General features: G+C 39.5%; 1 protein-coding gene across 2 annotated transcripts in view; it reads right to left on the bottom strand.

Moving 5' to 3' along the window:
• The window catches only part of dync1h1 (dynein, cytoplasmic 1, heavy chain 1), an 83,114-nt gene that overhangs the window by 630 nt on the left and 68,736 nt on the right, over positions 1 to 13,748 (bottom strand). For both annotated transcript variants that reach the window (XM_053633303.1, XM_053633302.1), the window contains exons 64-77: positions 11,022 to 11,097; positions 10,778 to 10,938; positions 10,511 to 10,622; positions 10,371 to 10,431; positions 10,021 to 10,144; positions 9,626 to 9,739; positions 9,323 to 9,493; positions 8,879 to 9,096; positions 8,663 to 8,766; positions 7,154 to 7,362; positions 4,921 to 5,074; positions 3,754 to 3,896; positions 378 to 546; positions 77 to 201 (exon numbers count right to left, since the gene is read on the bottom strand). In XM_053633303.1, the coding sequence (XP_053489278.1) occupies positions 77 to 201; positions 378 to 546; positions 3,754 to 3,896; positions 4,921 to 5,074; positions 7,154 to 7,362; positions 8,663 to 8,766; positions 8,879 to 9,096; positions 9,323 to 9,493; positions 9,626 to 9,739; positions 10,021 to 10,144; positions 10,371 to 10,431; positions 10,511 to 10,622; positions 10,778 to 10,938; positions 11,022 to 11,097 (1,941 nt within the window). The remainder of the gene's footprint in view (positions 1 to 76; positions 202 to 377; positions 547 to 3,753; positions 3,897 to 4,920; positions 5,075 to 7,153; positions 7,363 to 8,662; positions 8,767 to 8,878; positions 9,097 to 9,322; positions 9,494 to 9,625; positions 9,740 to 10,020; positions 10,145 to 10,370; positions 10,432 to 10,510; positions 10,623 to 10,777; positions 10,939 to 11,021; positions 11,098 to 13,748) is intronic.

Raw genomic sequence — 13,748 nt, 5'->3', positions numbered from 1 at the left:
AATGAGGTAAGCTGTTCAAGTTAATATACACATGTATGCTTAATCACAAGTGAAAAATGAATAATTGAGGCCTTACCATGTTCCTCTTTTCCACATTGCTTTGCTTCAACCATTGCAGCTGTGTGAGAGGCAGCTCAGTGGAGATGGTTGTGGATAGAGAGAGCTTGTTGTTGGTGCAGGTAGCTCCCTGCAGCTTCAGGCCTATAACAGAAATGGAGATCATAACTCACTCGAGTTACAAGCACGATACACCATGTTGAAAAGAGGAGGCAAATGATCTTATGTCAGATGAAGTTCCATTGTGAGCAGCACAGTAGAAAATATTCCTCACTGAAAATGTGTCCGCCATCTAGGAAGCTAGTACTGGATTTACTCACCCTTGATGCCAAAGCTGCAGGCGTCAAGTGCTGCTCCCTGTGCTGAGGTGACATTGACCTCCAGAGCGAGTTCCTCCAGAGACCAGCTGTTGACTTGAGCCACATACTGACGAGTTGCAGTGATATAGGCCTCTGGCACAAACAGGCTTCCCAGGTTCACATGGATATTCTAAAAAAATAAATAAATATTATATATATATATATATATATGTTAAACATCATTAGCGTTAAAGTACTTGTGTGTGGTGTGTTTGCAAGTTTCACCTGCAAATGAAAGCACAAGTTAATTTCATGTTTGTTTGGGTTCAATTACACTACAGTGTATAATTAAAATATGGTCCATTAGTACACCTAAACTTAATATTAACTTCTTCCAACTTTAACGCCATTATCAGAGGTGTATAGTTTCATTCAACACCATAAAATAAATATATCAAGAAAGATTCAAATTACAGAAGTGTTTTCTTGGAAATGATAAATTACTATTAATATTGACAACACTGTCACTTTTGATATATACTGGATTATTTCTGTCCACAAAAGGCTCTAAAATACCAAATTTGATTTCATTGGCATTTTAAATTAGGTATATGTTAGGCTCTGTGTTGCTGTGAAAGGATTTGAGAAATGATTCAAAGCCCTCAATGAATCCACATCCAGATTTCTGTAAAGCAGCTGAGTATCCATTGTTAAAAGCATTATATAAATAACATTTTATGGATCTCTCTTGTATTAAATAAATGTATAAAAGTTATCTGTTGCCCTTCTGGGGGCCTTGGATACCACATTTGAAACAAGAAGCTTGTGATCCAGGTTCCCTCTCTCTCACCAGGAAGAAAATAAAACAATACACATAGCACAGAAAGCTAGTGCCAGGATTCAACCTGCCTAATGTGTTTTAATGGGTTTGGAAAATCATGTTATATGCCCAGAATCAAATATGATTCTCACCTAATTAGAAAAAATCTCCCACAAGTTTAAAGTTTTTGTAACCCAGAGGTAAAATAGGTAATAAGTAAAATTAATAAATAAGTCCTGAGTGAAATAAATATGCAATAAAATGTTTATGTACAAGTGATTATACATTTTATGTGATAACTATATAAAAACTCGTTATGCTGAAAAGATTGCTTGTGAACCTTTATCATCCAATAAGAGGGCATATTGTTATTGGGACATTAGCCTGTAAGGTTGAGTGTTACTACATCCTAGCCAATAGAATGGTTAGGCCCGCCTCTCAGCCGTCCACGCTAGCGAGGGAGATGGGAAGTGATGCCAGTGGTAACTGAATCATCGTAGCGGTGTATTGATACCTACTTTCTGTTATGGGTGTAAACTACTAACAGTGTGGAATACCACAAGAGAACCTATTTTAGAAGGCATGCTCAAGCTAACGTGCCGTTCCATTGCACTGGTCAGGTTTTATTGTTGGATTCAGATACTGAGTGATCGCGGTTACTAGTGGAGTCCGGACTGGAGGTAGAGATTCTGGAGATCCTTGGAGAAACTGTTCCAGTACTGGATGTCGAGCCAACCCCACTTGATATAGAGCATGGTTGTAGCTAGGAGGTTGCAACCTAGAGACACTGAGCCAGAGAGCCTTGATCTATTTCCCCTTGGCCCAAGGGGTCAGGTAGAACTGTGTGCACCCTGACACTTGCTTTCCCTGAAGGAAGACACCCACCTTGCATTAATCCAATATCGGTGCAATCGATGGACTGAACTTTTATTTTAACAGACCCAGGTCTAGTCTAATTTGAGTGCACTCACAACTGTACTGATCTTTTATTATTTTGATACTTTTCTTGTTTTGTATATTTGGGATCCCACTTTTCCATTTTATTACTTTGCCATTGCACTTATTGTGCATTGCATTTAATATATGCAGTTAAACTAATCTCTGCACCTTGTGTTATCTCACTGTCATAATCCAACTTTTGGCTTCAGCGAGTGAACCTATGATCTTCTGATCTGGACAAATTCTGAACATCTAGATACGTTGACTACTAATTACCATCATGTGAATCTGTGGTTATCTAGAATAGTGGCCAGTCTTTGAGTAGCTGGTTGCATTTTCATTATCTCACACCCATCACCAATATGAAAAACTAATTGCCCCCTTAAACTTAAAATCTGGTTGTGCCACCTTTAGAAGCAATAACTGCAACCAAATGCTTCTGGTAACTGGAGATCAGTCTTTCACTTATTTCTAAGACTAGGACTTACTCCTATGCTTTGGATCATTGTATTGCTGCATAATCCAGTTGCACTTATGGACTGAAGACCGGACATTCTCCTTTAGGATTTTCTGGTAGAGAACAGAATTCATGTTTCCCTCAATTATTATAAGTTGCCCAGACCCTGAAGCAGCAAAGCATCCCTGCACCACCACACTTCCACCACCATGCTTGGCCGTAGGTATGATGTTCTTTTTGTGGAATTCTGTGTTTGGTTTATGCCAGATGTAACGAGACCCCGTCTTACAAATAGTTCCAACTACGAATCATCAATCCACAGAACATTCTTCCAAAAGGTTTGAGGTTCATCAAGGTGTGTTTTGGAAAAATTCAGACAAGCCTTGATGTTTTTCTGGGTTAGCAGTGGTTTTCACCTTGCCACTCTTCCATGGATGCCATTTTTCCCCCGTGTCTTTCTGATAGTTGAGTCATGGACAGTGACCTTTATTGATACAAGAGAGACCTGTAGGTCCTTTGATGTTGTTCTTGGCTCTTTTGTGACTTCCCGGATGAGTAGTTGCTGTGCTTTTGGAGGAATTTTGGAAGGTCGACCATTTCTGGGAAGGTTCACCACTGTGCAAGTTTTTCCATTTGGAGATAATGGCCCTCACTGTGGTTCTTTGGAGTCCCAGAGCCTTTGAAATAGCTTTGTAACCCTTCCTAGACTGATGTATTTCAATCATCTTCTTCCTCATAATTTCTGGAATTTCTTTCAATTTCAACATTGTGTTACAGAGTAAGATCTTTTAACCAACTTCATGCTGTTGATTGCAGTAATCAGGCCTGGTTGTGTCTAGTCCAGCTGAACACCATTATGAATGCAAGTTCATAGAATTGGGGAATTGGTAACTATGGGGAAAATACATTTTCACACAGGCCCAGTTGGTATTGGATAACATTTTGCTTCAATAAATAACATTATGATTTAAAAACTGTATTTTGTGTTTACTCAGGTTGCCTTTGTTTTATCGTGGATTTTGTTTTAATTTCTGAAATTTTTTTTATGAAACATACACAAAAACAGAAGAAATCAGCAAATATTTTTTACACATCACTGTACATTTTGAAAACTAATTTTTTGGAAGTAATTTCATGACTGCTTTAGGACTGTACTTTGTTTAGTTGTTTAAAGGGTTCACCTTCAGCTCTTTAGCACCCCCACTGGCTGCTCCCTGTGAGATCTGCTGCAGTTGTTTGATGCGTTCACTGAAGTCAGCCACCCACTGGATCACAGTCATGGATGCAGGGACAGTGTAACGGTACCAGCTACGGGGCATAATGCCTGGGAAAACCGAAGAATTCATTCAAAAAGTAAAACCAATATAAAAACTATTTAAGAAAAAAAATCTGACTTGTAAGAAGCTAAGCAAGCATCAGAGCATGACTGACAGTTCAGTTTTATTGCATGAACTGAAGATGAATTTGGTGAAAATTGTTCCGAAAAGCAAAAATATGCTTTTTTCCATCTTGTGAGCACTAAGTGGCACTGTTCCAAAACTGTGCAGGTACCCTCAAGTCATGATTGCTCAACATTAAATTAATTTGCATGTTATTTGAGAACGTTGTGATTAATCAACTTGAACTCAATATGTTTTTCAGAAAATTCAAAATGGTGGAATTTTTTTCATGACGAAAAAAGAAGTCATAGGTTGCATTCAGGAAGGAATCAAGAAGAAAAAAGAATTTTGTTTCTAGCCCTTAAGGTTCGAAATGTATTAGCATAAACATGAGCTGTTGGTGGCATTAGAGGGTTTGAGATAGCAACTCTCAATCTGATACGGTAATATTTCTGACTAACGATTACAATAGGTGCCTACACACCTGCGGTGCCTGTCCCCAGACTAGTGATTAAAAGTGCACTTGTCAAGTCTTAATTTAAGACATCATTTTAACTGACAGGTCTGTTAACAAGAACATGTTTTATTAAATGCATAGTATTCAAACTGAGGAAGACAGTTTTAATCACATTTGTCACAAAAGTTAGTAAAGCAACACAAAATCCAATCCTCATACACCCTGATAAACTGTTAGAGCACTGAAAGTCTCAAGAGAGATTTTTTTCATTTACTGTCACAATCTAGGGTAACAGTGTTGCACAAATTATACAGCAACAGAATTGTTGACTTTAAATTAGCATTGACAAGGCTCCTACAAAAATGACACCTTAATTGCAATTATTTGTATGACACTCAAATTTCATGATATTCACAGGCCTAGTTATAATCATTTAAATTTTTAAACTAATTTTACATGTCTACAATGATTAAGAATTTTTAATAAGAATGGCTCTAGCACTTTTAACCCACCTTTGACAAGGTCGTTGATTAGTGTTCGTAGAACGTTGGTCTGCTTCTTTTTGCCCTCACACACCTGAACAACGTCAGTGAGGTCCTGACGCACATCGTGCAACATCTGAGCGCCCATCTTTACCTCTCTCTCAAAGAAACGGAACAGAGGATCCTATAGTTGGAATGGCAATGGAAATAATGTAGTGTCCAAATTAACCATGTACACACACAAAGTTTTAATCATTTATGCCACTGCACATTTCAGACAGTACATCCAGCTGTTACATGAAAAATAGGTTTACATTAATGCACTTTATTCTTCCTATAGTAACAGTTCATACACAGGCACTTGTATGGCGGATGCTCCAGATAACCTAAGACCAATAAAAAATGAATTTAAAAAAAAGTTCTACGGTGCTTTGCAAAGTTTCCCAACATGGGAAAGTCTTCTGGACAGAGGAGTAAACAGGAACTAAACTTGTCTCTTTGACATTCCACAACATTTACTCTAACTATAAACTGTTGAAATGCATGCGTTCAACATTACTCCACCTTTCATTATAGGATCTGTATTGTGAAACCATATGGAACCAACAGCAGCCGTATCTTTTACTACACTGTCAACCAAATAATTAAAACACATGACATACATTTCTAATAATTAATGAAATGGATCAATTTCATTGCAACAATGATGTCAGCATGGGGTTGGGCGCTGGTACAAGTGCATCAGGCACAGCAGTGTTGCTTGGGTTTTTAAAACAGTGTTTATTATTACAGACCAATTTATTAGACAATCTGTTCACAAACAATTTTTGATATTAGTCTTCTAGACCAGGGGTATTAGACCAACATTTGTAAAGGTCTAGTTGTAAAATCCCTTGCATGCAAAGGTCTGGATAAGCAACTAACATGACTGAATGGAAACAATTACTTTTAAATGCTTAAGCTTAGATGATTAGTTTATGGCTACAAATAAGACAGTTTGAAGTTGTTGGGTTTTTTTGTTGTTTTGTTACCAATTTTAACTAGTTGTCATTCATTAAGTCACATCATTCATCAAATCATAAACTTGTGTTTTCCTATTAGTTACTGCTGAATTTTACAAACCTCTAATTTAACCTTCAAACCAACTGAAAGTATTTTCTAAATTAGTAAATACTTTTGAATGTAAGATCAGTTTTTGATTTGAGATGCAGCTGATGACAACTATCAGCTTCTCAGTCTGTTTATTGTGACTACATGAAATCTTTAAACATTTAGCAGTTTGACTTTGGAACTGACAGACAGGGATGTTTTGGCTCTGATAATCTAGCGAATGCCACACTTAATCCTCTACATGCACATAAGGCATGCAGAAGAGTATGTGTATAATGTCGCTCTTGTTGCTGCCACTTCTGCATGTGCACACAATGTCATGCATCAAGTGTAAACCAGACTCCTCTGTTTCACATGGATATGTATCACTCCACCCTAGTGTGGATTGTTGTTCTACAACATAATACTTCCCATATTCCTTTGGTTTTTAGTCACTTGCATTGCACATAAATATGTTACTGACGTAATAAAATGTTTAAATGTTACAGAAGTCCTAAATTACAAATTAAAAATTATAATGTCCATTTGGAGTCGTTTGCCCAAAAGTTTGGGCACCCCTGTTTTACGACTTGCTGGTGGACTTGCTGATATTTGATGTGAACATTAACTGAAGTTCTTGACGTGTATCTTTTGCATTGTGCTGCTTTCAAATTATTTGCTGATTACTGCATGAATGTGCAGGTGTACCTAACGAAGTGGACGGTGAGTGTATATGCTATACAACAAGATCATGGAGACCATAGAGTATTTTTAAATTAGAACAACCTGGCAACCCAATTAACTGTTCTGTCTACTACTCCTCCTCTGCAGAGCATGGGGCAGCACAATTCTTGTGCCAGTGGGTCTCTATTAGTGCTTGTTGTAGGTCCCATTTTTGATGACTGGATGCAATAATAGCTCTATGGAAGCTAAGTGGACAGTGAATGTGCTGTCCCCTGACTGTGGAACACCAAATCAATGGAACATTGGATTATAACAACATTTCGTAAAATCATTGGTCACTCAAGAGGTAATTAGTATTTCAACAGATTTTTTTTGGACTTTGACTATACAAAGATTAACATTTCTTGAATGCTGGTATCAATGGTTCTCCAATGGACAAGCCACCACTGTAATTATTACAATTTAAGGACAGTGGCATTCCAGAACCCACCTTGATGTTCTCCACGGTACGTTTAAGTGGATTGACAGACAGCGGGATAAGCTGTAGCCAGTTGCATGCAGTACTGTGCAGTGTCCTCATCCATGCCGGTTGGGCATCTGAGGATGACGGTGTACGCTGTTTCTTCTCCGTCTCGTAGGCTAGGTCGTCCTCATCCTCCAACATCTGCATTTTCAGCAGCTTACTCATCATGTCTGTGCCTGGGGAGAGCAGGGAAGGGAAGCAGGACCATGGCAGAGGGTGGCGGAGGTGGAACAAAGAACAAAAATGGATGGAACCAGAATCACCCCAATGGGAATAAAGGAAGGAGGGAAAATATAGATGGTGGCTAACAAATTTTCAGGGATCATTTGCTTTTACTCCAAACCCAGTTAATAAAAACTTTTAGGCAAAAAGGTGCATGCAGCTCGTCTCCAACAGGCAAATGGGACATCACATATTGCATATTTCAGGGATGTCATGCATAGTGGGTGACAACTTTAAATAGGTTTGACAAAAAAAATGCAAAGGGGATAGAAGCTAGAATGTGTTGACATGATGGCAGTGAAATACAGCTGCTGGAGGGTCAGGACACAGCCCAGCCCTCAGCAAGACACACACGCTCTATGTGTATGGTCAGAGTTCAACTCATGGACTCTTCCTGTTGTGTGGTATAAAGATCTATTATCCATATTTTCAATGAATAGATTAAAAAGATGCACTATATGGCCAAACGTTTGTGGACACCTGACCATCACACCCATATGTGGGCCTTCCCAAAAACTGTTGCCACAAAGTTGTAAGCACACAGTATTTTTTAGCATTACACTTTCCCTTCAGTGAACCAAGGGGCCTAGCCCAAACCTGTTCCAATATGACAGTGCCCCTGTGCACAAAGCAAGCTCCCTGAAGGAGTTTCGCCAAGGTTGGGGTGGAAGAACTCGAGTGGCCTGCACATAGCCCTGACCTCAACCCCACTGAACACCTTTGGGATGAACTGGAACACCGACTGTACCCCAGGTTTTCTCGCCCAATGTCAGTGCCTGACCTCGCTAATGCTTTCGTGGCTGAATGTGAAAAATCCCCACAGCCACTCTCCAAAATCTAGTGGAAAGCCTTCCCAGAAGAGTGAAGGTTGTTAAAATAGCAAAGGGAGAACTTAATCTGGAATGGGTTGTTCAAAAAGTACATATGGGTGTGATGGTCAGGTGTCTACAAACTTTAGCCATATAGTTTACAACAAAAGTGAGTCAGTCAGTATGAGCTGCCGGAGATCATAGACATGTGAGACTGTGTATTCAGCTCAGGGCACACCATGGAAACAAATCCTGTGTAATATGTTTGATCTGTTTAAGGCCCAGTGGATGCTGACAGAATCTATTAGAGAAAGCACTTTGAAGAGGATAATCATTATTAATAGAGGAGACATGAGACAAAATATGTATCCATGGCAATCAGAAAGAGGACATGAAAGACAAAGGACAGGCATGAAAGACAGAGACAGGGGATGGATAACCGCACCCTGAGTGGTGAGAAGAACCTTCTCAGCATTGCTTGGCAAACCCAACCAAGATGGAGTTTGAGTATCTGGGAGCATCTCCACCCAGTGCATGAACTCTTCACGTCTGCAGAACAAAAACATGTTATTAATTCTGAAGGTTATAATAAAAGGAACAGAAAGGGGCCAACCCCTCAAAGTGTTCTAATCGTATGTAGCAGATCTTATTTTTCACTGACCGAATACCATCTGGCATTTTAATATCCTTGTGGCCATCCACTTTGAGAGCCAGCTTGAATTCGCTGTCGAAGCTGCCAGTGGTAAAGATGCGCTCCAGAAAAGTGTTTAGAAGGCGCTGGTCAAATTCATTATCGATACGGCCTCCATATATAGACTGGGCCATCAGAGTCTTCAGTGCTGCCCATGGTATCTTGTCAGGAGAGATGTTTTGTCGACCCTGTTACAGTCAAAAAGTGCAAAAAATAATGTTCAGAAATTCCTTATTGTGTATTTTCTATTAACTTTACACAGAAATACTCATACATAATGGTTTTGGGCTTTTGAATAACCATGAACATGGATGTTATTTTAAAAAATGCTTTTTGTGTATTAGAGTTTTATTTAGCCAACTCCAATAAACATGTGAACTCAGACACAAAACCAAGATTTAAATTATTTCAGACCTTAGCAGTGTCATCCAGCCAAGTGTCGATAGTGTCACAGGCCGAGCGCAGGTCAGACTCTCCAAACTCATACTTCTTGGACCAGCCAAGGGGTGCATAACGGAGACGTTCCTGGATGACTGCATGGAACCAGGCCAGGAGAAAGTACAGCCGTGCACGCTCATTAGGAGCCTACAACAGAGTGTATGGTTGCTTAGTAACTAAGGCTTATATCTAAACCAAAACTAGTAAACTAAAAACAAAAAAAAAAAAAGCAAAGATGAAAAAATAAATAAAATAATTTTGTTTGAACTCAGTCTTCACCTTGCACATGCGAGCCACAGGAATACTGCTGAAAGTCCTCAGCATGTTGGCCTTCACACCAGGAGGGGGCTCAAAGACAAAGATACGACCAGCACGCAACAGGTTCACAGGAACCTGCAGAAGACACAAGTTGTCAAATTCTGTGTTCCCAAGTAAAGTTCAAGTATCGCTAAGCTTTGATTTTCCAGTGCTGAACAATTTGTTAAATGCAAGCAGTTCACAGAATCAAATGTGGTGAAATAATTCAGATAACAGACCATCATATTTTGTACGATTATTGGCTTATCTTAAACTTATCTTAAATCTATTTAATTAACCAATGATGGAGTTCCAAGCCATTTTTAAACTAATTAAGTACAAAATTGTAGTTGGACATAGACTGCAGCATGGGTGACCTTGGGGTTGATCTCCATGGTGAGGAAGAGACGGAAGCTGGCATGAGGCTGCATGGAGTGCAGCTTTTTCTCCAGCTGCATGAGCCAACCAGGAGCCAGGTGTACATTCTCCAACATCACCCATCTATTTGACAACACAAAAAGAAGCACTCATGTTTAAGCCTTCAGAGGATAATAGCTCTCTGTGATTAGACTCACTGTGGTGCAGACATTTTACATTTACGGCATTTGGCAGACGCCCTTATCCAGAGCAACTTACAGAAGTAATTTGAAGTCTCCTCCAATAAATACATCATGACATCTGAATACCCCTAAATCTCAGAAATCTGACCACTAGAGGTCTTACCCACCTTCCAGACTTGACTGCTGTGTTAATGTCCCTGTCAGCCTTGTTGAAGCCCTCAGCAGAACCTGTGCAGAAAAATAAAGTTGATGTATTGTTCATCTTTTTAAGACCATTAAGACTACATGTAGGAGTCTGACTTCTTACCAATGGAGATGGAGGTAATATGTTTGTTCTGCTCAGCAGCCAAGTCTCTGACCAAGCCGCTGGCATCATAACCAGGCACAGAGCACATAAGCACTGGGGTTCCTGGCTTCACCTAGAAAAGATTCATTATGTAGATCACAGGCACTCTGACTCACAATTATGAGGGCTTACAGATATTTCAGCAGTAAGGAAAAGCTGTAAACATTTTCAAAATATGGAACTAATTTAGGAATTAGCATGAATATAGTCTTCAAGGCCAGTCTCTACCTCACTGTCCACAATGTTGGCCAAGTCCAGTGGCTGCTCAATAATGGACATGAAACTCTCTCCCAAGACCTTGGCCACAAAGATGGAGGACATTGCTAGCAGACGATCCGGTCGGAATGCCTGAATTAGCAGCAGCTGGTGCACAGCTTGACCAATGGGTGCTTAAAAACACAAACACAAGCTTAAAACATCTGTTAGGTTTATCTGAAATAAGTTACTAGTTAGTTATGCTACTACAACTTACTGGTTGTTTTGTCCTCTGCCCAGAGGTATGGTGCAGAGAGCTCAGGGGAGTTACTCTCTACCCACATGAAGAATTGCTGGAACACAAATTACAAACCTGATTACAACCCATTCTGACAACAACAGAATACAACCCATTCTCCATGCATTACCCTCTAAAACAGTCAGGTCCATAAATATTTAAACACTGAAAATAATTTCTTCAGCCGCAACTACAGAATATTGGGGTAGAAATTAAATGAGTATAACCTCAAAGTGCAGACTTTCAGCTTTAACTTAATGTGTGTTCTTGATGTGTGTTCCCCTGTGTGCCCAGTCTTCTGCAAAGCACCATCCAATGAGTTTTGAAGCAGTTGGCTAAATCTGAGCAAATAATACGGCCATATACAGTTCAATCATCCCGTTACTTTTGCCAGCAGTCACATCAATAAACACAAGGGAAGCAGTTACAACGTCAACCATACATGTCACACCATAAAAGAGGAGTTGGTATGCTTCGGATCATGAGCAGTTCCTTCCCTTCTTCGTACTCTTCTATTCCCATCATTCTTGTACAAGTTGATCTTAGTCAGTGACAGCTCTTTGGACTTCATATTGAGTGTTAACAGCAACAGATTCCATATGTAAGTACCACACTCTAGGCCAGGGGTATCCAATCTTACCCAGAAAGGGCCAGTGTTGGTGCAGGTTTTCATTCCAACCAAGCAGAAGCCACACCAGAGTCTACTGAAAGCCAAGATCAACTGATTAAACCGGTGGAATCAGGTGTGGCTTCTGCTTGGTTGGAATGAAAACCTTCACCCACACCGGCCCTTTCCGTATAAGATTGCACACCCCTGCTCTAGACCTTTTATCTCTGCTTACTTGTAAGGAAAACAATGAGGAAATACACATCTGGCCATGGAACAGCCAAGCAGCCAATTGTCCAATTACTTTTGGTCACTTAATAAACCATAGTCTTATGAAAAATTAAGTACACCCCATGGAAACTGTTGCTTTTTTTGGACAAGCAAACATTTGATCCCCTTTGAAACAATGCCTATTAACGAAGTTGATACACTATCAAATAACACAACATTGGCATTTTGTAGTAATTTTCACAACAGATCAGTCACATGGAAAAAGTAAGTACACCCATACATTTATCACGCCTTCAAATCCATATAATTTGAATCAGGTGTTCAAGATTGGGTGCCAGTGATCAGAACCTGCTTAGGGAGTGCAGGTGGGACCTGTCTTATTTATACCCCTCTCATATCTAGTGTTCCCTTTGCTATTGAGGTGTGTGGTGTCATCATGCCAAGATCTAAAGAGTTCTGTAAGGCCTTCAGAAAAAGGTTGTGGATGCCTATGAGTCTGGCAAGGGATTTAAAAAGATCTCCAAATTACTTGAAATGATCATTCCACTGTAAGGAAAATAATCTACAAGTGGCACAGATTTCAAACTACTGCCAATTTGTCCAGGACTGGCCATCTCAGCAAATTCAGCAGACTGTCCAATGCAAAAAGAAGAAGTGTCCAAGAACCTCAACATTTCATCACAGGATCTGCTAGTACATCCTGCAGCTGTTGGTATCAAAGTGCATGCTTCTACAATTAGGAGATTTCACAAATTTGGTGCTTGAAGATAACCAGAGGCCATCCATCCGAAAGTTGAACCGAAAGTGGACCTTTCAACAGGATAATGATCTTAAGCACACTAGCAAATCCACCAAGGAATGGCTCAAAAAGAAGAAATGGGTGGTTATGGAATGGCCTAGTCAAAGCCCATTCAATTAATCCCATTGAAATGTTGTGGGGGGTTTTGAAACAGGCAGTACATGCAAGAAAAACTTCAAACATCTTGCAACTGAAAGAATATTGTATGGAAGAGTGGTAAAAAAAAATTTCAGAAAGTCTGGAGGACAATTATGCAAAACACATACAAGAAGTGATTTCTGCTAAAGGGGGCAATGCTAGCTTCTGAGGCCATGGGTGTACTTTTTCCACAGAAGAATAACACATCCATTGATAATTCTGTTTAATAAATGGTTAAAAAAACCTAATGTTCCTTGTGGTTTTGTTCAAGTACATCAACTTCATTAACAGGCACAGTTTCAAAGATAATCAAACGTTTGCTTGTCCAACGTTTACTTATTTTTTCACATTATTATGTAAAAAGTCCTGTACTTCCTACTCCGTTAATCCTTTTTGGATGTAAATATTATCAAATTAAAGTCTGCACTTTGATTTAATTTCAACTCCCGTATACTCAGGGTATCTGCAGGTATCAGCATTTCAAATTTAATACTTTTTTAATACCATATTCAAAACATTCCCAAAAAATGCTAAGACCTGCATGTCACTTCAATCATGCCACACAACAGATCAGCTATAATGGGTTGTGTTCATGCATATACCTCCATTTCTGGGTAAACTTCTATAGAGGTATATGGGAGACGGTAGCAAATATCCTTTTTGAGAACCATTTGCTCAAACAGTGACAGGTCGTTGATTTTGTGGTCAGTAAACCATTTTTGTGTTGATTGTTCTGCTAGAAGATCCAACCACAGCCCATTTTAAGCTTCCTGGCAGAGGCAGTCAGGTTTTCATTTAATATCTGTTGATATTTGATAGTCCATGATGTCATGTATCCTAACAAAATGTCCGGGTCCTCTGGCAGAAAAACAGCCCCAAAACATTAAAGAGCCACAACCATATTTAACCGTGGGCATGAGGTACTTTTCCA

Source organism: Ictalurus furcatus, chromosome 9 (genome assembly GCF_023375685.1).
Source record: "Ictalurus furcatus strain D&B chromosome 9, Billie_1.0, whole genome shotgun sequence".
In the NCBI taxonomy this organism is placed as follows: Eukaryota; Metazoa; Chordata; class Actinopteri; order Siluriformes; family Ictaluridae; genus Ictalurus; species Ictalurus furcatus.
Note: the sequence above shows the minus strand (reverse complement) of the source record. Positions and strands in the feature narration are given on the sequence as shown.